Consider the following 24,605-nt stretch of genomic DNA (forward strand, 5'->3'; position numbering starts at 1 on the left):
AACTTCTGCCATACGTCAACGTGGAAGTCAGCGACGACCTTCAATACAGACAAAGTACAGCTTGTGCAAGGTGTCGCTGTTAAATTTGATCGAGACATAATGGTCTAATTTTAATTTTTCACTACAAAATTAAAAAATAAACACATAATAATCAACATTGTGCAGTGTGGAGAGGGGAGAGTGTCCATTGAGAGGGCTGCCCCTTCTTGCACCCCATTTATTTCTTTTGCACCTCCCTAATTTTTAATACCCATTCTATCCCAAAGTAAAAAAAGAAAACCCTATCTTTTATCACCATTTTCTGCGCCACCCGGCACCTCCTCACTTCCTTTGTTGGGAGGGAAACACAGCTTCACTGGTGCGACAGACCTTTCTGGAAAGGAGAAGAAGCTCGCGCGATCCAGCAGAAGGGCGTAGGTGGTGCCACCAGCGCCGATGGCTCCATTTGGGAGCTCTGCACAGAGAGTGACGCGAAGGCGACACGACCAGTGGCAGCTACGAGATGATGGTCGACGGCGAGTGCGATGGCCAGAGAGAGTGACGCGATGGCGAGAGGATGATGTAGCTCAGGAGAACGAAGAAGAAGGGGCTTAATATTAAAAGATTGGAGCCCTAACCAGGTGATTTTTCCCCTCCAAACGTACTTTGATTTGGCTTCATATTTTTCTTCTTTCGAACTCGCCAAACCACTACAAACTCGCGAGTTCGAACATTCCACCGATTTCACATCCGATTCCATCGATTCTAGTTGGAAAACGAGTTTGCTTCCGAGTTGACTCGGAAGCCATGACTAGAAACGTAAACTCGTCCGAGTTAACGAGTTAACTCGCGAGTTTGATAACTATGTTAATAACTAATGCAATGCTAGGGATCCCCAACTTTCACTGGAAAAAAATTGTCAAAAAATGTTAGTATTCAGCGTCATGATACTCTAATGAGTGATGGCATGTGTATATACATTGTGTAAAATTAAATTGTCATAAATAGTGCAAATGGTCTGTTTTTCTGTTATCATTGGCAAGTGATAAAGCTGTCTCCAAATTGGCCACTACCTCTGTCATAGTTGGCCTATCTTTTCTGTTCAAATTTACACAATTGACCGCTGTATGAGCCACTAATTCCAGTGCCTCTGCTTCTTCATTTCCATGGGGTGCTCCAACCCTTGGATCCAAAATGTTCACCATTTTCCCATCCAAAATAACATGTCGTGCAATGTTCACCATACGTGTGCACCTATATGTCCCATACTTGAATGTAGTTTTCTTTCCTGTTAAAAGTTCAAGCAGCACAACTCCAAGCCCGTACACATCACTCTTTGCGGTAAACATACCCGCGAAAACATGCTCAGCTTCTGGACTCATGAAACATGACGATTCAAAACCAGATACTCTTGCTGTCCAATTAGCATCAAGAAGAATGTTGGAAGACTTGATATCTCTGTAAATAATAGTTGGAACTACATATTTATGAAGGTGTTCTATTCCCCGGGAAGCATCCAAAGCAATCTTGATCCTCATTCTCCAAGAATTCAACACACTGCTCTCCTTGTCCACATTGTTTTTGTCATGCAAATGATCATATAACGCCCCATTCTTCATGTACTCATAGACCAAGAACCTTTTATCTTTCTCTTTACAGAACCCAACTAGCCCAACCAAGTGATTATGGTGTAGGCAGGGCAAAAGGGATAAATAGCCAAATAACTCGTGAAACTCCTTCATCTTAGAACTGGTTTCAGCCCTTTTGATAGCCACCTCACGACCATCAAAGAGTTTACCTCTGTGCACAACACTAATGCTTCCAGCACCAAAAATCTTGTTGTGAAGTGAGAAATTGTTGGTGGCCGCTTTAAGCTCAGCTAGGGTGAATAATCGTGTATGAACATATCCTATCCCATCCGACACTGCTTGTGATAGTCGTGCAGCAACAATTCTTTGGGTCAACGCAGAAGCAAAAGCAAAACAACTGATAGGGGATGTTTCAAAATCCGCTTCAGTAGCACTGCTACTCCTTATGGCACTGTCCACTACCGAAGCAAAACTGCGGACACGAGATTCTCCCATATCTGACGCACTCTCACTCGCTATGGCACTGTCCACTGCCCAACTAAAACTCCTTGCGTCTACTGTGATATCAGCCATCTCAATTATTATTCGTGCACTAGCTAAGTGAGTTTATGTATGTTGTAGAACACCTATATACACAATTACACTGATATACCGCGTGGAGATATGAATACGTGTACCTGTTAAGTACCATGTATTGGTTGAGAAGGTGCAAGGAAAGGAGAATATAAATACGTGTTACACGGATATACCGCGTGGAAATAATTATATATATATATATATTTTTTTTTTCATTTTATCTGAGTGTTAAAGAGTATTGATAGACATCTAGTTTTGATTAACTATTAGGGACTTAGTTCTATTCCCCCCGAACGCATCCAAATCAATCTTGATTCTCCTTATCCAATAATTCAATACACTGCTCACCTTGTTCAATAACGCCCCATTCTTCATCTTTTCATACACCAATAACCTTTCATCTTTCTCTTTACAGAACCCAACTAGCCCAACCAAGTGATTATGGTTTAGACGGGGCAAAGGTTGGATAAAATAAAATAAAATACACATATAAAATAAAATTATAAATCCCTAACATATCCCTTATATTTCCAAACTATATTTTTGAGAAGCCATCCACCCATAATAATACGATAAGATCTACCGTAACAGATGGCCAATGCTCTCTCCAAACAGATCACAATATCAGCCATGGATGGTCTATCTTTCCCTTTCCGATTCACACAATGTAGGGCTGTTTTGGCCACCAACTCCAATGCCTCTATCTCATTCACATCCGGTGGTCCGACCCTAGGATCCAAAATGTTGACCAATTCTCCAGCCAAAATGGCAGGCACTGCAAAGTCCACCAAACGGTGCACACTTAAGGTACCTCCATCTTCCCCATCAAGGAATATAGCTCTCTTTCCTGTTAAAAGCTCTAGCAATACAACTCCCAGCCCATACACATCACTCTTTGCTGTCAACATATTTAGATCATAGTACTCAGGATCAATGTATCCAACTGTTCCTCCTACCTTTATTCGTCGGTAATCACACTCAGCTTCTGGACTCATCCAAGAAAATTTAAAATCAGACACTCTTGCCATCCAAGTGGCATCAAGAAGAATGTTGGAAGACTTGACGTCCCCGTGAATAAATAGTGGAACTGCATAGTTATGAAGATATTCTATTCCTCGGGAAGCATCCAAAGCAATAGTGATCCTCATTTTCCACCGATTCAACGCATTGCTACCATTTTCATGCAAATGATCATACAAGGTACCATTCTTCATGTACTCATACACCAACAGCCTCTCGTATTTCTCTTCACAGAATCCAACCAACCCAACCAAGTGTTTGTGGTGTAAACGGGACAAGAAGGTCAATGCAGATTTAATTGATGAGGTCTTTTTCTTTTGCCAGGTTTCAACCCTCTTGATTGCAACCTCACGACCATCAACGAGTTTGCCTATGTACACAACACCAAGCCTTCCAGCACCAATCTTGTTGTTGAGTGAGAAATTGTTGGTCGCTGCTACAAGCTCAGCCTGGCTGAATAATTGTAAGCCTTTAACAGCATGTTCTGTGACGTTGGACAACACTGGTGATGACCCTTCAGCAACAGTGGTGGAGTGGACCTCAGAAGTAAAACCAGGCACAGGAAAGGTTTCTAAATCTGTTCCTCCAGTACTACTACTACTCCTGATCACATAGTCCACTCCCGAAGCAAAACTGGAGACACGTGACGTTCGAAAACCTGCTTCAGAAGCACAACTACTTCTCAATGCATAGTCCACCACCGAAGCAAAACTATGGGGAGGGGATGCTCCGAAATTTGAGGCAGTCTCACTCCTTATGGGACTGTCCACAGCCGACCAAAAACTTGTTGCATCACCCATGTAACGAGCCATGTGAAAGTATGTACTTTGAAAGAACTCCCTTTGGATATTTATACAGAGACACTACGCGTCTCAGTTGAGAATGTTCCAAGGCAATGAGAAGGGAGAATCCACTTTAATTATTAATTACAAATTACATAGAGATTAAGTCACTCACGCTGCGTGTATCTATAGGTCCCACCTCTGTACACATCAACAAAACTTCCAGAACCAATGAATGATGTGATCATTTGAGAAATTGTTGGCAGCTGATACAAGCTCGGCCACGATGAATTCTTGAAAACCGTGTACAGAGAAAAAGGGCGTCTGGAAACATATACGAGACAATTTTATATTTATAATAAAGTATTCTTTTATCATAATTATATTCTTTAATATAATTGTTGATTTGATATAGTGCTTTACTATAATTTAGAATTTGTTATTATATATAAGATATTATAATAAAGAGAAACAAATATCTTATGTCAGCCATATCAATTTCTCTAAATTTCCACTCTCTTACCTAAGTGAATGTTTGTATGTTATACAAACAACACGGATCCAACGCCTAAAATTCTCTTTAAAAGGTACCAATAAGATCGTTTTGCCAGATAAAAAAGAAAGTTTAAAAGAGTGCATACCAGTTAGATAAGTTAGTGTTCTTCTGAGTTTATACTAATTTGTCAATACATAAATATTAATCATTCACCTTATAATAATATTATATGTTTCTACGCGTAAAGGTAAGTAACTACTTGTCAACGACTGAAAACAAAGAAAATTTTAAAATATATTAACTCTAGAACACATGAGCTTTTAAATATCAAAACAATATATATGCCCTTTTAATATATGTAAATTTAAAATGCTGCTAAAAAATGATTAAAAAATATTTATACTTATTTTTCTGTTATGACCTACCTAATGTAACTTTATTTTATTTTCACCCAATAGAAAGTTTTATATTAACTCATTTGAAAAAAAAAATTAATTAAATTAAAAACGTTCAAAATAGTAGAATTAAATTAAAAAGTATTATGATAATTGAAAAAAAAAAAGTTAATAAACATTAAGAAGATAATTGTATTGGGACAATGGTTAATAAACTGCGGACACGAGATTCTCCCATATCTGACGCACTCTCACTCGCTATGGCACTGTCCACTGCCCAACTAAAACTCCTTGCGTCAACTGCGATATCCAAGAGGAGGTTTTCAATAGTTAATATTACCTTTATTTCTTTTCAATGGATCCTATTTATTAATGGGTTAAATATGTTTTTCGTCCCTAAACTATTGGCCGTTTCTGGTTTTCGTCCCTCTTTCAAAGTAAGGTACAATTTTTGAATATTTTAGTCCTCGGAATTTTGGTTTTAGTCCTCAATTTTTGCTAAATAAGGACCAAATTTTTAAACAGTGTTTAGTTTTCGAGGGCCAAAACGAACGTTTTGAAAAGAATGAGGACCAAATTGTACCTTACTTTGAAAGAGGGACAAAAACCAGAAACGGCCAATAGTTTAGGGACTAAAAACATATTTAACCCTTTATTAATTTACATTAATATCATAGTTTGTCGATGAAAAATTATAAATAAAAAAATAAATATTTTCTTTAATATGACATTATTATTTTAATTGATAACTGATTTATTATATTTTGATTATAGATAAAGCTGTCAAAACGGATAATTTGGTTTGACTAGGCTCAACCCACTACGGGTTGGTCATTTAGTGACCCAACTCAACCCGACTCATTTAGGGGTGTTGCTCCCTCCACCACCCCAAGTACTTTTGTACCTCCACACTATTTTTTTTTATTCCAAAAATACTTTACACCTCCCACTATTTTCTTTTATTTCAAAAATACTCTACACCTCCCCACTATCCTCAACAATCTTTCTCTTTCTTTCATTAATGGAGCATTATCTTTCTCTTTCTCTCTCTACATTAATAGAGCATTCATATGACTTAAATTTAAACTTGTGGAATATTACAAAATATAAAATTGAGAGGAAACTTCAATATTAGTGCTTCTACCACTTCCATTTTATAAACTTAAAGGTTAGATGCAAATACAAAATAATAAACATAATAATATAAATAGTAAATAATAATAATATTATTATTATTATATATTAATTTTATAACGACAAAAGAAGTAAATAAATACCAAATTTTTAACAAATAACTTTTCTTTTATATTTTAAGTATTTAATAATATTTTTAAATTATTTATCTAATAAATTAAATATTTTATTCAAGTTATTTGTGTCAAACATGTCGATAAGTTAAAACATAATATAATGTTAAAAATTATAGATATTAAATGTAAAGAAACACACATATATATAAACATTTTTCTAGGAATTTAGAACAAAATTTTATCATTTATTAAGTGATTTGAAGAAAAAAATATATATTGAACAGTGAAAATAAGATTGCATCAAGGTTATTTAAGGAAAAGTGTAAATAAAATTTTGTAATATATCATAAGTTTAAATCTGAACCATGTGAATGCTCCATTAATGTGGAGAGAGAAAGAAAAAGATTATTCAACATAGTGGGGAGGTCTAGGGTAATTTTGGAATAAAAGAAAATAGTGGGGAGGTGTAGAGTATTTTTGGAATAAAAGAAAATAGTGAGAAGGTGCAGGAGCACTTGGGGTGGTGGAGGGAGCAACACCTCACTTATTAATGAGTTGAAAAATTTGAACCCGGCCCGACCCACCACGGGTTGTAGATTAAATGGGTTGGCTCATTAGCTCACTTAATTATAATTTTTTTAAATTAAAAAAAAATATATTTTTTTTTAATTCAAATATAAATAAATTTCACTTTAAACTCCAAAGACAATTAAAAATATAAAAAAATCATACAATCCAAAAATAAACACAAAAGACGAACATATAAGTTTTTAATATTCATAATTTTTGTATCATTTGTCCATCTTTAATATCAGAGTCTTGAATAGATAAATCTATAATTTTTTTTCCCTTGAAACATTTTTTATTCCATCTACAATATAATAAAAAAAATGCTAATTATAATATTGAAACACAAAATAATAAATAATTAAATTAAATTAGGTGAGTTCAGCTCACTACGGGTTCAACCCGGATGAGTCAGGTTCTAAGTGAGTCGGATTGAAAACTAACTCACATAAACCTAACCTAACCTGTCTCAAATCCATGGTTTGCCTAGTTGTCTCACAGGTTACAGCTCATTTTGATAGCACTAATTATAGATACACTTTATGCTTTTTAGTCTAATTGAATGGATGTGAATGTAAATGGAAGTTAATGATATTAATGAAGGAACCATCAAATTTAGAAAAAATAATTTTGATTAAAATTAAAAACCCTTGCCCATAATAAATTGAAAGAATGAAGATAGAACGTTTTCTTAAATAATTTATGATGACAATTCTATCATAATTTGGGTGTTAATTCAAAACTTACAAGGAAGAAATAATTATATCTTTTTTTTTTCATTTTATCTGATTGTTAAAGAGTATTGATAGTCATCTAGTTTTGATTAATTATTAGGGATTAGTTCTATTCCCCTGAATGCATCCAAATCAATCTTGATTCTCCTTCTCCAATAATTCAATACACTGCTCACCTTGTCCAATAACGCCCCATTCTTCATCTTTTCATACACCAATAACCTTTCATCTTTCTCTTTACAGAACCCAACTAGCCCAGCCAAGTGATTATGGTTTAGACGGGGCAAAGGTTGGATAAAATAAAATAAAATACACATATAAAATAAAATTATAAATCCCTAACATATCCCTTTATATTTCCAAACTATATTTTCAAAATCCAATCCCCCATAAATGATATGATAAGAACTACCGTAACAGATCGCCAATGCTCTCTCCAAACTGATCACAAATCAGCCATGGATGGTCTATCTTTACCTTTCCGATTCACGCAATGGAGGGCTGTTTGGGCCACCAACTCCAATGCCTCTATCTCATTCACACCCGGTGGTCCAACCCTAGGATCCAAAATGGCAGGCACGGCAAAGTCCACCAAACGGTGCACACTTAAGGTAACTTCATCTTCCCCATCAAGGAATATAGCTTTCTTTCCTGTTAAAAGCTCTAGCAATACAACTCCCAGCCCATACACATCACTCTTTGCTGTCAACGTATTTAGATCATAGTACTCAGGATCAATGTATCCAACTGTTCCTCCTACCTTTATTCGTCGGTAATCACGCTCAGCTTCTGGACTCATCAAACACAATTTAAAATCAGACACTCTTGCCAGCCAAGTGGCATCAAGAAGAATGTTGGAAGACTTGACGTGCCCGTGAAGAAATAGTGGAGCTGCATACTTATGAAGATATTCTATTCCTCGGGAAGCATCCAAAGCAATAGTGATCCTCATTTTCCACCGATTCAACGCATTGCTACCATTTTCATGCAAATGATCATACAAGGTACCATTCTTCATGTACTCATACACCAACAGCCTCTCGTATTTCTCTTCACAGAATCCAACCAACCCAACCAAGTGCTTGTGGTGTAAACGGGACAAGAAGGTCAATGCAGATTTAATTGATGAGATCTTTTTCTTTTGCCAGGTTTCAACCCTCTTGATTGCAACCTCACGACCATCAACGAGTTTGCCTATGTACACAACACCAAGCCTTCCAGCACCAATCTTGTTGTTAAGTGAGAAATTGTTGGTCGCTGCTACAAGCTCAGCCTTGCTGAATAATTACAAGCCTTTATTAACAGCATGTTCTGTGACATTGGACAACACTGGTGGCGACCCTTCAGAAACAGTGGTAGAGTAAACCTCAGAAGCAAAACCAGACACAGGGAAGGTTTCTAAATCTGTTCCTCCACTACTGCTACTCCTGCTCACATAGTCCACTCCCGATGCAAAACTGGAGACACGGGACCTTCGAAAATCTGCTTCAGAAAACAAAGAAAACTTCAAAATATATTAATTCTAGAACAATTGTGCTTTTAAATATCAAAACCATATGTCTGCCCTTTCAATATATGTAAATTTAAAATAATGCTAAAATAATAATTTAAAAATATTTATACTTTTTTTTCTGTTATGACCTAATGTAACTTTATTTTATTTTTCACCCAATAGAAAGGTTTATATTAACTCATTAAAAAAATTAAATTAAAAACATTGAAAAATAGTAGAATTAAAAAGTATTATGATAATTGAAAAAAAAAAAGTTATTAAACATTAAGAAGATAATTGCAATTCATACCTATAATTTACACTCATTTAATTTATTATTACAAAGTTTCAATAAAAATAAATATAGTTCATTTTATAGAATTTATTATTTTTCTAAAAATAAGAATATTCTTCCACCTCTATTTTCTTTCTAGAAATTTTAATTCTCTATTCATATGTTAGAATATCGGAGCATACTTATGATTATGAGACCTACTTATTCATCTAATTATTTTGTTAAATTGAGTAAACTTTTATTTTATTCTTTTTATAGCAGCGTGATCTTTGTATTATTATGATCATTAAAATATGACAATTAATCTAAGTTTTCTTTGTGCTGATGATATATATTATGTTCTCTATGTTTATGGGTGTTTAGAGATCAAAGAAGTTATGCTGTGTTATTAGTAGAATAAGGAAAGTTAGTTATTTAAATTTGATTGTGTCTTGTTATAGAATCATGGTTTAATTTTGATTTGTATTAATTAGATTTGATGTATGGCATAAATTGGTTGACTGAGAATGTGAATTGAATTAATGCTTTGGGGGTAAAGGTTGTTGTGTGAAATTCTGAATTTATGATGATTATTTTTTAGCAATTGATAACATTGATGATAGCTATTGACGAGAAATTCTTACATTACATGAGACATTTGAATGGTCCCACCTCTCTACACATCAACAGAGCTTCCAGAACCATAGAATGATCTGATCATTTGAGAAATTGCTGGCGGCTTATACAAGCTCGGCCACGACGAATTCTTGAAAACCGTGTACAGAGAAAAATGACGTCTGGAAACATATACGAGACAATTTTATAATATCATATATAAGATATTATAATAAAGAGAAACAAATATCTTATAATTCTTGGTCAATGCATACCAGTTAGATAAGTTAGTGTTCTTCTGAGTTTATACCAATTCGTCAATAGATCAATATTAATCATTCACCTTATAACAGTATTATATGTTGGATCCTGATATTTTAACAATAAATTTTAACAATTTTTTGATAATGGGTCACATGTCATTGCTTTATTGGTTTGTTTGAATTTGTTTTTAGAAAAATATTTGAAACCAACCCATCATAAGCCACCACGTCTGTGTTGTCAAAAAAATTGTTAAAAAAGAGTTGTTAAAGAAGACATTTCCTTATATGTTTCTACGCGTAAGGGTAAGTAACTAATAAAACAAAGAAAATTTTAAAATATATTAATTCTAGAACAAATGTGCTTTTAAATATCAAAACCATATGTCTGCCCTTTCAATATATGTAAATTTAAAATAATGCTAAAATATTTATTTTAAAATATCAAAACTTTGTTCTATTTTTCACCAAATAAAAAGTGTATGGTATATGGGATAGGTCGAACGGTCAAAACGGACAACATCCACAATTGTTCGGTCTGTTACTTTTTGTCAACGGTCAAAACAGATCCAATGTTGGGCCAGTACTTAAGTTATTGATGTTGGGCCTGCACTTAAGTTATTATAATTGGTCGATGGTTTGAGCAAATAAGTAACCAATAAATTAATTAAAGATATTGATAATTGATTGCAGGATAAAGAAGTTGTTTATGAGTAACAGACCGAACATTATTAATATTATCATGTCAGTCACTTATTTGAGTGTCGGAATGTCTTTTACAGGTGTCCTTCCCATGGCTCGGACTAGAAGAAACTTAGAACACGGGATTCATAGATCAAAATATAAGAAGACTACGACAGAAAAGGTATGTCTCTCGGTCCTACACAAATATATACCGAAACAGAAAGGTTCATATTAACTCATTAAAAAAATTAAATTAAAAACATTAAAAATAGTAGAATTAAATTAAAAAAGTATTATGATAATTGAAAAAAAAATTTATTAAACATTAAGATAATTGCAATTCATATCATATAACTTATTATTAAAAAGTTTTGATAAAAATAAATATAGTTCATTTTATAAAATTTATTATTTTTCTAAAAATAAGAGTATTCTTCCACCTCTATTTTGTTTCTAGAATTTTTAATTCTCTATTATCGGAGCACACTTATGACTATGAGACCTACTTATTCATCTAATTATTTTGTTAAATAGACTAAATTTTTATTTTTATTCTTTTATAGTAGTGTGATCTTTGTTTTATTAAGATCATTAAGATATGAAAATTGATCTAAGTTTTCTTTGTGTTGATAGTTTATATTATGTTCTCTATGTTTATGAATGCTTAGAGATCAAAGAAGTTATGTTGTGTTATTAAATGAGTAAGGAAAGTTAATTAATTAAATTTGATTGTGTCTTGTTATAGAATCATGGTTTAATTTTGATTTGTATTAATTGGATTTGATGTGTGGTATAAATTGGTTGGTTGAGAACGTGAATTGAATTAATGATTTGGGGATAAAGGTTGTTGTGTGAAATTCTGAATTTAAGATGATTATTTTGTAGGAATTGATAACATTATTGATGAAAGCTATTGACGAGGGATTCTTACAATACATGAGACATTTGAATGGTTAAATCGGTGCTTCTTAAAAAGAGAAAGTTAAATCGTAAAATATATGTTATATTTAGTGATGAATAGTTCAACAAAAATTAAATGGATTAATTAAAGCTTATAAAATCAAATTGATTAATTTGTCATAACTTTTATGAACGAATTTCAACTTGTTGATATATTGTAGATAAACATAAATTTTTGGGGACGAATTGAATAATTTTTGAACGGAAAAAATCACGTAATTTTGTACTTAAAAGGGGATGGTCAATGAACTATTTTTTAATTAATTTTTTTTAAATAAATAGAATGTTTTAATAGCATTAAAGTTACTATATTCGGAGTTTTATTCTAGTGACATTATTGGTGATGAACTTTTTCATTAATCAGCATCTTTCAATAAAATCATTCTAATAATTTACGCAAAAATAATATTATAAGAAAACATAGTATAGTATATTTAAATTGAAATTTTCGGAATATACCGAAAATATTCATTAATAATGAGAAATTCATATAGAAAAAAAATGAAAATATTAAATAGTTTACAAATGTATATCAGAATGAAGTAAATATGAAATTTAGAAAGAATGAATGAGAACTCAGAATACTTCCCCCTAGCACAAGAAATAAGCTAAAGCCCTCTCCAAATTGACCACAACTTGAGAAATGGTTGGTCTAAACTTCCCTACCACATTTACACAATTCATGGCAGTATGAGCCACTAACTCCAAAGCCTCTGCTTCACCGAGATAGGGTTCTCCAATCCTTGTATCCAAAATTTTCACAAAATCTCCACCCAAAATAGCAGCCTCTGCAAAGGGTACATGTAATATGGTGCCTCTATTTTTCCTACTTTGCCCATATGCAGCTCTCTTTCCTGTTAGAAGTTCAAGCAACACAACTCCAAATCCATACACATCACTCTTTTCTGTCAACGCACCAAAAGTTGAGTACTCAGGATCAATGTATCCAATGCTTCCTGCTACCTTCCCAAAGTTACACACCTTTGCCGTCCAGGTAGCATCAAGAAGAATGTTGGAAGGCTTGATATCTCCATGAACAGTATATGGAATTCCATACTTATGAAGATATTCTATTCCTCGGGAAGCATCCAAAGCAATTTTTATCCTTATTTCCCACGAATTCAACACATTGATCCGCTTGTCATGTAAATGATCATTCAACGATCCATTCTTCATGCACTCGTACACCAACACTCTTTCATCTTTCTCTGCACACAACCCAACCAGCCCAACCAAGTTCTTGGGGCGTAAACCGGGCAAAAAGGTCGAACTAGACATTCTCCTCCACCAGAAGGCCTCTTCAGGCGTTCTACTCAACCCCGTTTCTACCCTTTCTACTGCAACCTTACTACCATCAACGAGTTTGCCTATGTACACAACACTATAGCTTCCAACACAAATCCTGTTGCCCGCTGAGAAATTGTCGGTGGCTGCTGCAAGCTCAACTAGGCTGAATAATTGATAATCAGGCACGGGGGAATGAGACATTCCCAAATCTCCATTGGCATTCTCCACTGTCGAAGCAAAACCATGCTCGGGCAAGGCTCTAAAATCGCCTCCAGTACTTCTCATCGCATTCTCCACTGCAGAAGCAAAACCATGCACGAGCAATGCTCCCAAATCTCCTCCTGTACTTCTCATCGCATTCTCCACTGCCGAAGCAAAACCATGCACGGGCATTGCTCCCAAATCTCCTCCAACACTTCTCATCGCATTGTTCACTATAGAAGCAAATCCATGAACAGGTAATGCTCCGAAATCTCCTCCAATACTACTCAAAGCATTTTCCACTGCCAAAGAAAAATCCTGCAAAGGAAATGCTCCCAAATCTCCTCCGATACTTCTCAGAGCATTTTCCACTATCGAAGCAAAACCGTGCACAAGGGATGCTCCTGAATTCGCCATATATGCAATGTATTTTTCTTTTTCCTCTTGCCTCAACTGTGAAACTAATATATTTTCAGAAGATTAAATACTACAACTGGAAACAATATAAGTCAAAATCACTCAAGATTATCACCGACTTTGTAAATGGGCGGTGGATGATTTGACTTTAAAAATAGCACTACCATTGTATGGGCAAGGGAGAAAAGCAATACTTTTTTTCTTTTTCTACAAGGTATCCACAGTTGATATAGATTGTTTTACCATATTTTAATATAATACATATATTATATTGGATTTAAATATATTAGTATAATAATAAATACATAATGAATTAGTAAAAAAAAATACACGTATATTATATTAAAATATTGTAAAAAGTTTAGGTTAAAATATTTTTTTCTTTGTACAAAGATCCTCAAAAGTCCTAAACTAAATTAAACTAACGCCAATAAACATTAACGTCATTTAGCCTTCACTGTTCTTTATTTTTTTTTTATTTTTCAAATATAAAAGTTAACTTTTTCTTTTACTATTTTAGTCATACAATATGATATAGTCATTTTCTGAAACACTGACAGTGACTGAGCCAGGGCGAATTTGTTGAGAAGGTTCGAGCCAAGACAAGGGTAACCTTCCAGCAGTTTCCTCGTTCATCGTTGTTGAGGCCAACTGCTCCCACCACCCCCCAAGTTACTAAAACAAAAACCAACCTACTCATTGGGATGAAAATTCATATTTAAGAATTTTAACTATGCGGTCAATTACTACAAAATTATTCGTAATTTTTTTAAATGTTAAAAAATTAAAATTTATAAGTGTTTAATTTTGAAAATAAGCTGCAAATTATTTCCATTTAAAAAGTAGAAAAAGCATTTGTAAACAAATTACTTAATTTTATTTTTTCCTTATCGAGTGTTTCTCTGGGCCTCATGCATGGGCCTGGACACGGATCAACTCATTCTTGGTTGGGCAAACATCCCCTGTCTTCGTAAATAAATTTACTTTCTTCACCCTATCAAATTCTTGGTGCACCCCCAAAAACCTTCAAGAAAATTATTTCCATAATAGAGATAGGTGATTGTCTACCGGAAAAAAAAATTTAATATTTGTTTTAATATGTTCCGGAAAATGAATTCCGGAAAGATAGGATTGAGGGATATGGTTAGTAATAGTCATAAATTTATAATGAATATTTTCTCAACAAAATGTATTCTTATATTTAAAATTGGAATATACAATATACAAATGTAAGTCACCTTCTTCTCCTTTTACCAATTAAAAATTCTGAATATTTTATTTATTATTTCATTTAAAGGGACATTTCACAACTTTCATAATTAAAAAAAAGTCTCTTGATCATCTAATATACATACACGGTGTGTATTATATATATTAAACTTATAGAATCAAATTCATTTAGTTATTCTGAATTTTATTATAAAGAGTTATATATTCGATTTTATTTATTAATTATAATTTTAACAATGTAAAAAATATTTATTCTGTACCATGCACACAACGAACTGCTAATTATGTATATGTGTGAGTATTATCCGTAGAAAATAAAATTTTGAACTTCTCATTAGACATGAAGAGGATATATTGCAGATAAGAATATATCGAATAATAAGTCTAGAAATAAAATAGAATGTGAAACATGTTCACATGTCAAACATTAATGCAAAGCGTGGTAAACATTGAAATGGGTAAATATATTTAGCTCAAACTTGACTTGTTCTTTTAAGAAAGATGAGTCCTGTAGCTTCCAAAATGGAAATAAGTTTATTAGGGAGGAGTGAGGAAGAGACAAAATCAGAGTTGAATTTGTAGTCTGATAAATGATGACGACCAAAATGTGAGACCAAGTCCTGAAGATATAGAAGATAAAGGGTAGATCAGAAAAGCAGAGGCAGAAAAGTGAATTCAAAGGTCGTTTGGTGGGTGGCTCATTTATATTACAAAATTATTGCCGTGTAATAAAAAAGCAATTAATAGGCATTAATCAAGCCGCTGCTTAATTTGGTGTTTCATTGCGCTGCGTCAACGTGGAAGTCAACAAAGACATTTCAAAGAGAGCCAAAGCTACTAACCTGGGGACCATGCTTAGAATCGTGAAAGGGATTTATCATAATGTCATCGCAAAACTCAACTTCTCAAATCAGACCGCAACTTTTCTGCTTCACTCTGCAACGTTCCCCTAATCCCCACAAATACATTTTCGTTCTATATTGTAAATTCTACAATCTACAAATTACAGCATAATATACTCTAAATCTTTACAGGCACGGAATACCCATATTGGAAAGAATGAATCAAGATATGAAATTGAGAAAAATGAATAAGAATTCACAAAATTTTCAATATTTTGTCCCCTTTCCCGGGACTGAACTTTTATCATTCTGAAACAACAGAGATAGAGCCACTGGAAATGGTATCGTGGCTACTCTCACAAATAGCCAAAGCTCTCTCTAAATTGACCACAATGTCAGCCATGGTTGGTCTATCTTTCCCTTCCAAATTCACACAATGGACAGCTGTATAGGCCACTAATTCCACTGCCTCTGCCTCGTTCACATCGGGTGGTCCAACCCTTGCATCCAAAATTTTCACCAATTCTCCAGCCAATATACGAGGCACTGCAAAGTCCACCACACTCAGTGGGCTGCCTCCATCTTCCCCATACTTGAATATAGCTCTCTTTCCTGTTAAAAGTTCCAGCAGTACAACTCCCAGCCCGTACACATCACTCTTTGCCGTCAATACATTTAAACCGTAGTACTCCGGATCGATGTATCCAACGGTTCCTGCTGCCTTCATTGGTCGGTGATCACGGTCGGGTTCTGGACTCATCATAGACAATCCAAAATCTGATACTCTTGCCGTCCAAGTAGCATCAATAAGAATGTTAGAAGACTTTATGTCTCTGTGAATAATTGATGGAACTGCATAATTATGAAGATACTCTATTCCCCGGGCAGCATCCAAAGCAATTTTTATCCTCATTTTCCAATAATTCAACACACTGTTACCCTTCTCCACGTTGTTCTTGTCATGCAAATGATCATACAGCGCCCCATTCTTCATGTACTCATACACCAAGAGCCTCTCATCTTTCTCTTCGCAGAACCCGACCAGTCCAACCAAGTGCTTGTGGTGTAGGCGAGACAAGAAAGCCAATTCAGACTCGAATGCACTTTCCTTCTCTTGAAACTTCTTCATCTTGGAACCGGTTTCACCCCTCTTGATTGCCACCTCGCGTCCATCCGCGAGTTTTCCTTTGTACACAACACCAAAGCTTCCAGCTCCGATCTTGTTTTCTGGTGAGAAATTGTCGGTGGCTGCCACAAGCTCGGCCAGGGTGAACTCCTCGGCCCTGTCTGGGTGCTTCGTTGATGACGTTCCACTCCTCTGGCGTCTCATTATCATTGAAGTCTGACGCATAATCATAGACGATATTGAAGAATTGCTATTATTAGAAGCACCCCCACCGTTTGAACCACTGCTACCTCTTGTGATTGTAGGCTGCACAGAATTGTGAACTTTCTTCTTCCCAAAACAAACTCCACTCCACAAGCAATAAACTATAGTGCATATTCCAGCAAAAGCTCCCACAGAACCGATAATAGCAAATGCCAATAACCCGTTTGTCAAGGTCTTTGATCGAGTTGACGAAGGTGGTGGCGGTGGTGGTGATGGTGGCGGCGGTGACATTGATGGTGGAGGCGGTGACGGTGATGGCGGCGGTGGAGCTGTTGTTTGAGGCTTACAAGTCATTGGTTTACAAATGTTACCAGAGCCAGAGCATAGAGATTGAGAATCAAGATATGAACCACACTCTCCACAGGAAGATTGAACACAAGACCCTGGAAGAACAGGTGGAAAAGGAAGCTCAAACGTCGAACTATTAGACCAACCAGGACCCCAACACACCACTGTCAAATTGTTTGTTGTCAATCCACAAACAAAATTAGACCCAGAAACAATTACCTCAAAGGAAACTCCATCGGTAACATTAGTCCCCGAGAATCCCCCATTGCCACCCCAACACACAACCGAACCATTCGATCCTCTTATAGCACAGCCATGTTCGGCTCCAAGCGCCACCGCAGAATACTCAAAAGCCCCACCTTGAGGAAAATCAAGTTGTCCAGAATCGTTATTTCCTCCACATGCCACAAACCCCGTTGAGTTCAATCCACAAACATGTGAACCACCTGCGACAAGACTCAGCATGGACATGTTCCCAAATGCATTCTCAATCCGTCCCGATAAATCCGAAACGCTGGTGTCTCCCCAGCACCGAACCCGTGAATTATTCCTCAAAATTCCGCAAGAGAAGCCAGACCCAGATGAGATTGAAGAGAATGTATCAGTCACAGAAGGAAGCCGAAACGTGTCACCGGTTCTCCAGCACTTGGCCGTGCCACCACCCACCTCGGTGGCGCAAACGTGGGTATCCCCAACGGCCAGATTCTCCAATGGAACAGAACTATCGTTGTAAAGCCTTCTCCTTTCGAAGGAAGAGCTTGTGTTCCAACAAATCAAATCGGAGTTACTTGACCTTAGACCACAGAAGTAGTTCCTCCCACCCGAAATCATTGAAAAACTAACGTTGGGAATGATGTAGACATTCTGCCCCTGACGGTAACACTGAATGCGGCGAATGGACTCGCCTGCCACGACGGCGCACACGGTGGTGGAGGCGTCAGAGACGGCAAGGGTAGCGCCGGAGCCGAGGCCATGGGAAGAGCGTGGCAGAGAGAGTATAAGCAGGGCGGCGACGACGAGACAGAGGGGCACGGAGGAGGAAGGTGGTGTTTTCATTTAAAAGAATGGAAAATTATGCAAAGTTGATTTTTCTGCTTCATTGGCAGAGTTGGTTTGGTTTACGAGAAGAAGGAAGAAGAAGAAGAAGGTATATGGTGGGAACTTTGAGGGAGTAGTTGTGGACTCTTGAATCTGTAATATTGCAAAGACATTTCTTCTCTTCTTCGTGTTCAATCTCTCTACTCCTTTTCGTTTTTTTCCTTGAGTCCTGTTTGGCTTTATAATTAATAAAGCCTTTATTCATTTTTTTTTCTCTACTTTTTTTCTACTACAAATTCTATATATATAAGAACCTAAAAATTAAAATTTAGAAGAAGAAAAAATTACGCCGATTTATTACATTTACAGCTATTTAGAGATCATTATTACGTGTGCAAAATCACAGAGCTTGTTTATTATTAATAACGTTAGTTTACAGTAAATTGGGGGTCTGAGGTATAATTTAATTATTGAAAAAAAAAGGTTTTGGTTCATTTTAGAACAGGTAAAATATATAAATGAATCTTTAAAGTGTCATAATCTAAAGGTAAAATGTTTTAAATTAAATTTAATGTAAAAATAGTTCATACAATTATATTACGATAGCCAAATGCTTTTAGAATCTTACCTACATGATGTAGTGGTAAGAACTTTTACATTGAAGCTAAATCTAAGTACTCCATAAATTCAAGAATCATGTTTGTGACCCCGAATTGAATTAATTGTTTGTCGGATTATAATTGAACCAAACATGGCCTTTGGGACCAACAACGAACGAAGAAGGGCCAAAAGGACTTTCGAGGAAAGGAACGCAACGTGTCAGTTTTATAGTTATGTGAAATGCAAGTCGTTACCATCAGTTTCTATTTTTATTTTAATTATAATTGTCGTGTCACATATTTTTAACACTTTATGTTGTTTGGGTTTTATCAGATTATAATATTATAACTTAAAAATAAAGAATGTGTTTACACTATATTAAGATTACAAATATTCTTTTAAGTTATAAATTTATAATCTTAATATTACTGGTATGACGTCCACGTGTCTCTCTCTAATGGGAAGAAGCAGCGTGAAAGACATGGGTTTAATTATCACAGTTTGACCGTAATCATAGAACGGAAAAAAAGGCTGCTGATTCTTTTATTTTATATTTAAATCCCGTATCTTATTTTTTTTATTTTACTTTTAAATCCTACGTTTTAATTTGGATGATTTAGGTCTTGCATGGATTTTCAAATTTGGTACCTAAACGCAATTATTTAATTAATCTCCTGTTTTAATCTATCATTAATTTAATTAAAATTGACTGAGATGAATATTCTAAAGCAATAGCAATGGTTTTATTATCTTTCAAATTCAAACAGGAGACCCAGACTCAGAATGAGAGGGTCAAACTAAACGACCGATTCTTTAAAGTGTTTGGTCGCAAATAGGTATCACACCTAGGGATGGCAAAAAAATCCGCGCCCGCGGATATCCGCGGATAAAATCCGCGACGGATAGTTGATACCCGCGGATATTTATTACCCGCAACCCGTGGGTAGCGGATATTTTAATACCCGCTTATAAACGGGTCGGGTGCGGATATTATACTATCCGTACCCGCGGATACCCGCTACCCGCAAAAAATAAAAATAAAAATTTAATTTATATTTTATTAAGTTAAATTTAATTAAAATTAACATTAATTTATATTTTACAATATTAAATTTAATTAAAATTTAATTAAAATTTATATTTAATTTAATTTATATTATATTTTATATATTTTTTATAATTTTATTTAAATTTTATTTTAATAATTTATTAAAATATATATTTTTTTAATATTTGCGGGTATCCGCGGATATCCACGGGTATCCGCGGATATCCACGGGTATCCGCGGGTTTTAAAATACCCGCGGATATTTTTTAAGCGGGTATCCGTGTGGGTAGCGGGTCGGGTAGCGGGTGGATTTTTTTTTGTCGGGTCGGGTTGCGGGTAGGCACTATCCGTGCCCGACCCGACCCGTTGCCATCCCTAATCACACCCAAGAACTGCTACCAGTTATGCTATAATTATCTTCCTTTATAAGGTAAAAATTTACAATTATTCATGTCTTTAATACTTCATAATATAAAATTCGTATTTGATTTTCATTTTAATAGAATAATAAATATATCAAAAGAGTAATTATTTAATGAATATTTAAATGTAAAAAATGTTATATTACTTAAAATTCAATATTAGTTTTTTTTATGTTTAAATTAAATGATAATCAATGAATTATAATTATATAAATTTTTATAGAACATTGAAATGGATATCTGCATATACGTATATTTAAAGATATATCAAATAAATAAAAAATAATTTAATAATTTAAAATAGAATAAAATAGTTCACATATATATATATATATATATATATATATATATATATATATATTTTGATATTATTTCTACGAAATTCTTATTCAATCAATTTAGATCTTTTTTTACGATTATAAAGATGGAATTGAATAATATCTGTTATTATATGTTTATTTCACATTTTAGTTACACTAAAAAAGCAACTACGAAGAAAATGAGAGGTTGGTACTTTCCTAGTGGGTCACTTCAAATTTTGGGTTGAAAACCAAATCTTGATGAGGATGAGTCAAATAAGTACAACTAAGGGCTCAAAATTTAGTGCTGATTATAGTGAAAAACAGACAACATTTATCCTACTTATGTTCTTTAAAAAAATGCTCAAAATGAATCACCATTGCACGTGCTTCATTATTTAAAACTTTTATTTATTTTTTATCAGTTTATTATATTCAAAGGGATGGTCTGAATCCTCTTTAAATTAATGGTAAACAGGGTTTATTTTATGAATGCGTCGTGTGTATGATTTTTTTTTTCCTATACATATAGGTATAATTTAAAAAAAAAAAAAAAAAACATGTTCCAAATTGGAAATAGTACATATATGTTAATTTTTCTTCAGCGAGCTGAGGTAGAATGTTGCGAAAAACACTAAATTTTCTTTGTTTGGTGAATTTTTAAGAACGAGTCTCTCACACTTGTGAATTACATTCTGATCCCTCTCCACTTGAATAAACAGCACAAGAAATGAACTAAGAAAGGAATTCAAAAATCCAACCTATCAAACAAGATGTGCGTAGAAACTCTTGTTTTAATCAAACAAATTTTAACATTATAATTTCATTGTAAATACGAGGAAGAGTCAAGAATAAAACATTAGATAGGTCTTCAGATAACTATTATTTTTATCTTACTTGATTTGTCCATCTTTATCCATCAACATTAGTCTATCCATGGATACATTTTGGGTGAAGGAAAGTCCAAATTTGACCAGATTAATCAGTCTAGAAACCTTATTTTTGTTTGTTATAAGTTATTTTTTCTATGTATGGATAAAGCTGCAGAAAACAAAAATGTTTTCCTTTTCGTCTTGTTTCAAACTGAAACAGACAACTACTTGTATGTTACCTTATTTTGACAAATTTCTTTGTAATAATAAAGAGATAAAACGGATAACTCTGCATATATTAATCGGCTAAACATGGGTAATTAATATTTTCGTACAGTTTTTCGCATAAACATAAAACATTAATATGTAAAGACACTTTATATCGTATTTGCAAAACGAAAAAAGGAAGAGAAAAAGAGAACAGGGAACACGGAGAGATTAATCTAGATAAGGTTGAAAAAAACAAAACCAAAAGTACCCTTAGAACAGTTTTGTATGAAAAGTGCGATTCTGATGTGCATGTGTGCGTGCCATTTTTTTAAGGTTAAAGTAATGGGACAAGAGGTAAGAAAACAGCAAACAAAAGGCTACAAGACAGTATGGTGCGAGTATAATCATAGCTGCTGCAAAAGTTTAGCGCAATGACAATACAAAAATGAAGTATAAGTTAACCATAAATCTTTACAAGTTAGATGCTACTAAATAAATTGTTAAATACTACTGGAATACAAACAACCTTTGCAATAAAAACTTCGATGTAATCAATATATGTTATGTAAATGTGCATTTGTTTAATCTTGTGGGCAAATCATGTCTGCAATCGATGCACAGACCATGTTCGTGTGTCATTTTCAAGGGTAGTACTACTTGGGTTTGAATCTAAAGTACTGAATTTGAACAATCATAACTATAACCCACAGAGCAAAACTAAATCAATGTCTTTGGTACCACAAATCACTCAATATGATATTCATATGTGATATACCAGCCTGACGTGTAGAATAATTAACAATTGAAAGCAGACTTTGAAGTCAAAAGAAGACGTTCTGACACCAAAATTGAATTATTGCCCAAGATTAAATAAAAGCTATATAATCAATACTATTTAAACAATAAAAAAAGAGAAAAGAACAAGAGCAACATGAAATCTTTGCACTTTTTTTTATCAAGGTATTAAGGGATTTTGCATAGAACTACAGAGACAGGCGAAGCTGGAAATAGTAGCTTCCCTTTTGAAAAGAAATTGTGTTAGGTTGCAAAGCATTCATTAATTAATGGTTGATTCTTTAACAGAACTGTTAGTATAGATTAAATTGACTTCCCACTGATTAAGTGTGTTTGAATCATAATTTAAAACTTTGTCAAATGGAAAAACACATTTCAAATGTTAAAAATTGAAAACAGGTATTTTGTTTCATTGATATAAACATCAGGTATGTTGAGCTATCTTTGTTCAAACACACCCCAAATTATTGGAGGCCTTAAATACAATTTATGACCAACAAATACTAAGAATTAAAAATATGTTGAAGTTAGGCATCCTAAATTAGTGCTTCCATGTCAATAAAACGAAAAGTTTTTATTTTATAAGAAATTTATTTTATATTCCTTGACGTCGGTAGAAGAAAATATAACTAATAATATATAGATCGATGTCTCATGTTAATAATTGCAAAGGTCATAATTCTAAATTTCATAAAGCAATGATGGTTTTATATTGGAGAACACTTTGATGGCCGCATTTTGATGCACACCATCCCAGTATTATAAGAAGAGTGGACAAGGAATAAATTGGAGAGTTTTCTATTGTCCTTATTAATGAAAGACCGATGAAAAGGTTAGTGAAATAAATATATACTAGCTAAATTAGGTAAGTTACTTAAGTGTTTAAGGTATCATATTTTATCATAAAAATATGAGAAAATCAAACTTAAAAACATCATGTTGTGAATTGTAATATGAAAATAACTCAACGGATTATACTATTTTATTTTTTTATTCTTTCATTACATAAAAATATTGTTATATAGAAGTAACCTCTGAGTATAAATACAGCGTAACATTCTCCCTCTCCTTTTTCTTTTTCACCCCATAAATCACTCTGTTAATTTAGAATATTTTCACAGCAAAATTTTGAAGAAGGGTCAAATTACGGCCAAAAAAATAGACTGGAAAAACAATTTTGAATTTTAAAGTAGAGTAATATAATAGTTTCAAAAAATATTTAAAGGTTCTGTGGTTTTTTTTGATTTTTTATATTGAATTCCCAGATAAACTTATTTGTTTCGTTTTGTTCAACATATTTTTTTTTCGTGGGTGTTTTTATTTTAAGGTAGAATGGTGATTTTAAATATTATGGAGGTGGAGTTTAAAATTATGGAGTGCAGAAAGAAAGGTTCAACAAAAGAATAGTGCTTAGAGGTGGACCAAATCATTATCATTGAAGGTTTCTTTTTGCATCCCACGTTTTCTTTTCCTACACTCCAAAGATTTTCTAAATGCTTTAGAATGTTCCTTTATTTTGACTATAGGATAAAATTCTAATTTTTCTCGACACTCGTTTACGGATGACAACGGATCGGGTCGGACACGGATAGTGCCTATCCATAACCTGATCCGATAAAAATAATTCATCCGCTACCCACACGGATATCCGTTTAAAAAATATTTGCAGATATTTTAAAATTCATGGATACTCACGGATATTTACAAATATTTAAAAAAATATATTTTTATAAATTATTAAAATAAAATTACAAAAAATATATAAAATATAATATAAATTAAATTAAATATAAGTTAAATTTTTATTTTAATTAAATATAACCTTATAAAATATAAATTAATGTTGATTTTAATTAAATTTAACTTAATAAAAAATAAATTAAATTTTTATTTTTATTTTTTGCGGGTAGCGGATATCTGCAGATACTGATAGTATAATATCTACACCCGATCTGTTTAGAAACAGATGTTAAAATACCTGTAACCCGCGGAT

The 24,605-nt window shown here is 33.8% G+C and overlaps 1 protein-coding gene and 4 pseudogenes across 1 annotated transcript; all 5 read right to left on the minus strand.

The window, feature by feature from the left end:
• Positions 1-626: 626 nt before the first annotated feature.
• LOC124831805 (putative serine/threonine-protein kinase-like protein CCR3 pseudogene) lies at positions 627-2,198 on the minus strand (annotated as a pseudogene).
• A 364-nt stretch (positions 2,199-2,562) lies between these two features.
• LOC124831804 (putative serine/threonine-protein kinase-like protein CCR3 pseudogene) lies at positions 2,563-4,371 on the minus strand (annotated as a pseudogene).
• A 3,242-nt stretch (positions 4,372-7,613) lies between these two features.
• On the minus strand, positions 7,614-10,824 carry LOC124831806 (putative serine/threonine-protein kinase-like protein CCR3 pseudogene; annotated as a pseudogene).
• Positions 10,825-12,210: 1,386 nt separating this feature from the next.
• Positions 12,211-13,590, minus strand: LOC124823378 (putative serine/threonine-protein kinase-like protein CCR3). Its single transcript, XM_047295570.2, has one exon. The coding sequence runs from the start codon at positions 13,576-13,578 to the stop codon at positions 12,265-12,267; it is 1,314 nt and encodes a 437-aa protein (XP_047151526.2). The 5' UTR covers positions 13,579-13,590; the 3' UTR covers positions 12,211-12,264.
• A 2,288-nt stretch (positions 13,591-15,878) lies between these two features.
• Positions 15,879-18,612, minus strand: LOC124823370 (putative serine/threonine-protein kinase-like protein CCR3 pseudogene; annotated as a pseudogene).
• Between the last annotated feature and the right edge of the window lie 5,993 nt (positions 18,613-24,605).

The sequence above is a fragment of the Vigna umbellata genome, chromosome 5 (assembly GCF_029865625.1).
Source record: "Vigna umbellata cultivar VRB3 chromosome 5, Vumbellata_1.0, whole genome shotgun sequence".
In the NCBI taxonomy this organism is placed as follows: domain Eukaryota; kingdom Viridiplantae; phylum Streptophyta; class Magnoliopsida; order Fabales; family Fabaceae; genus Vigna; species Vigna umbellata.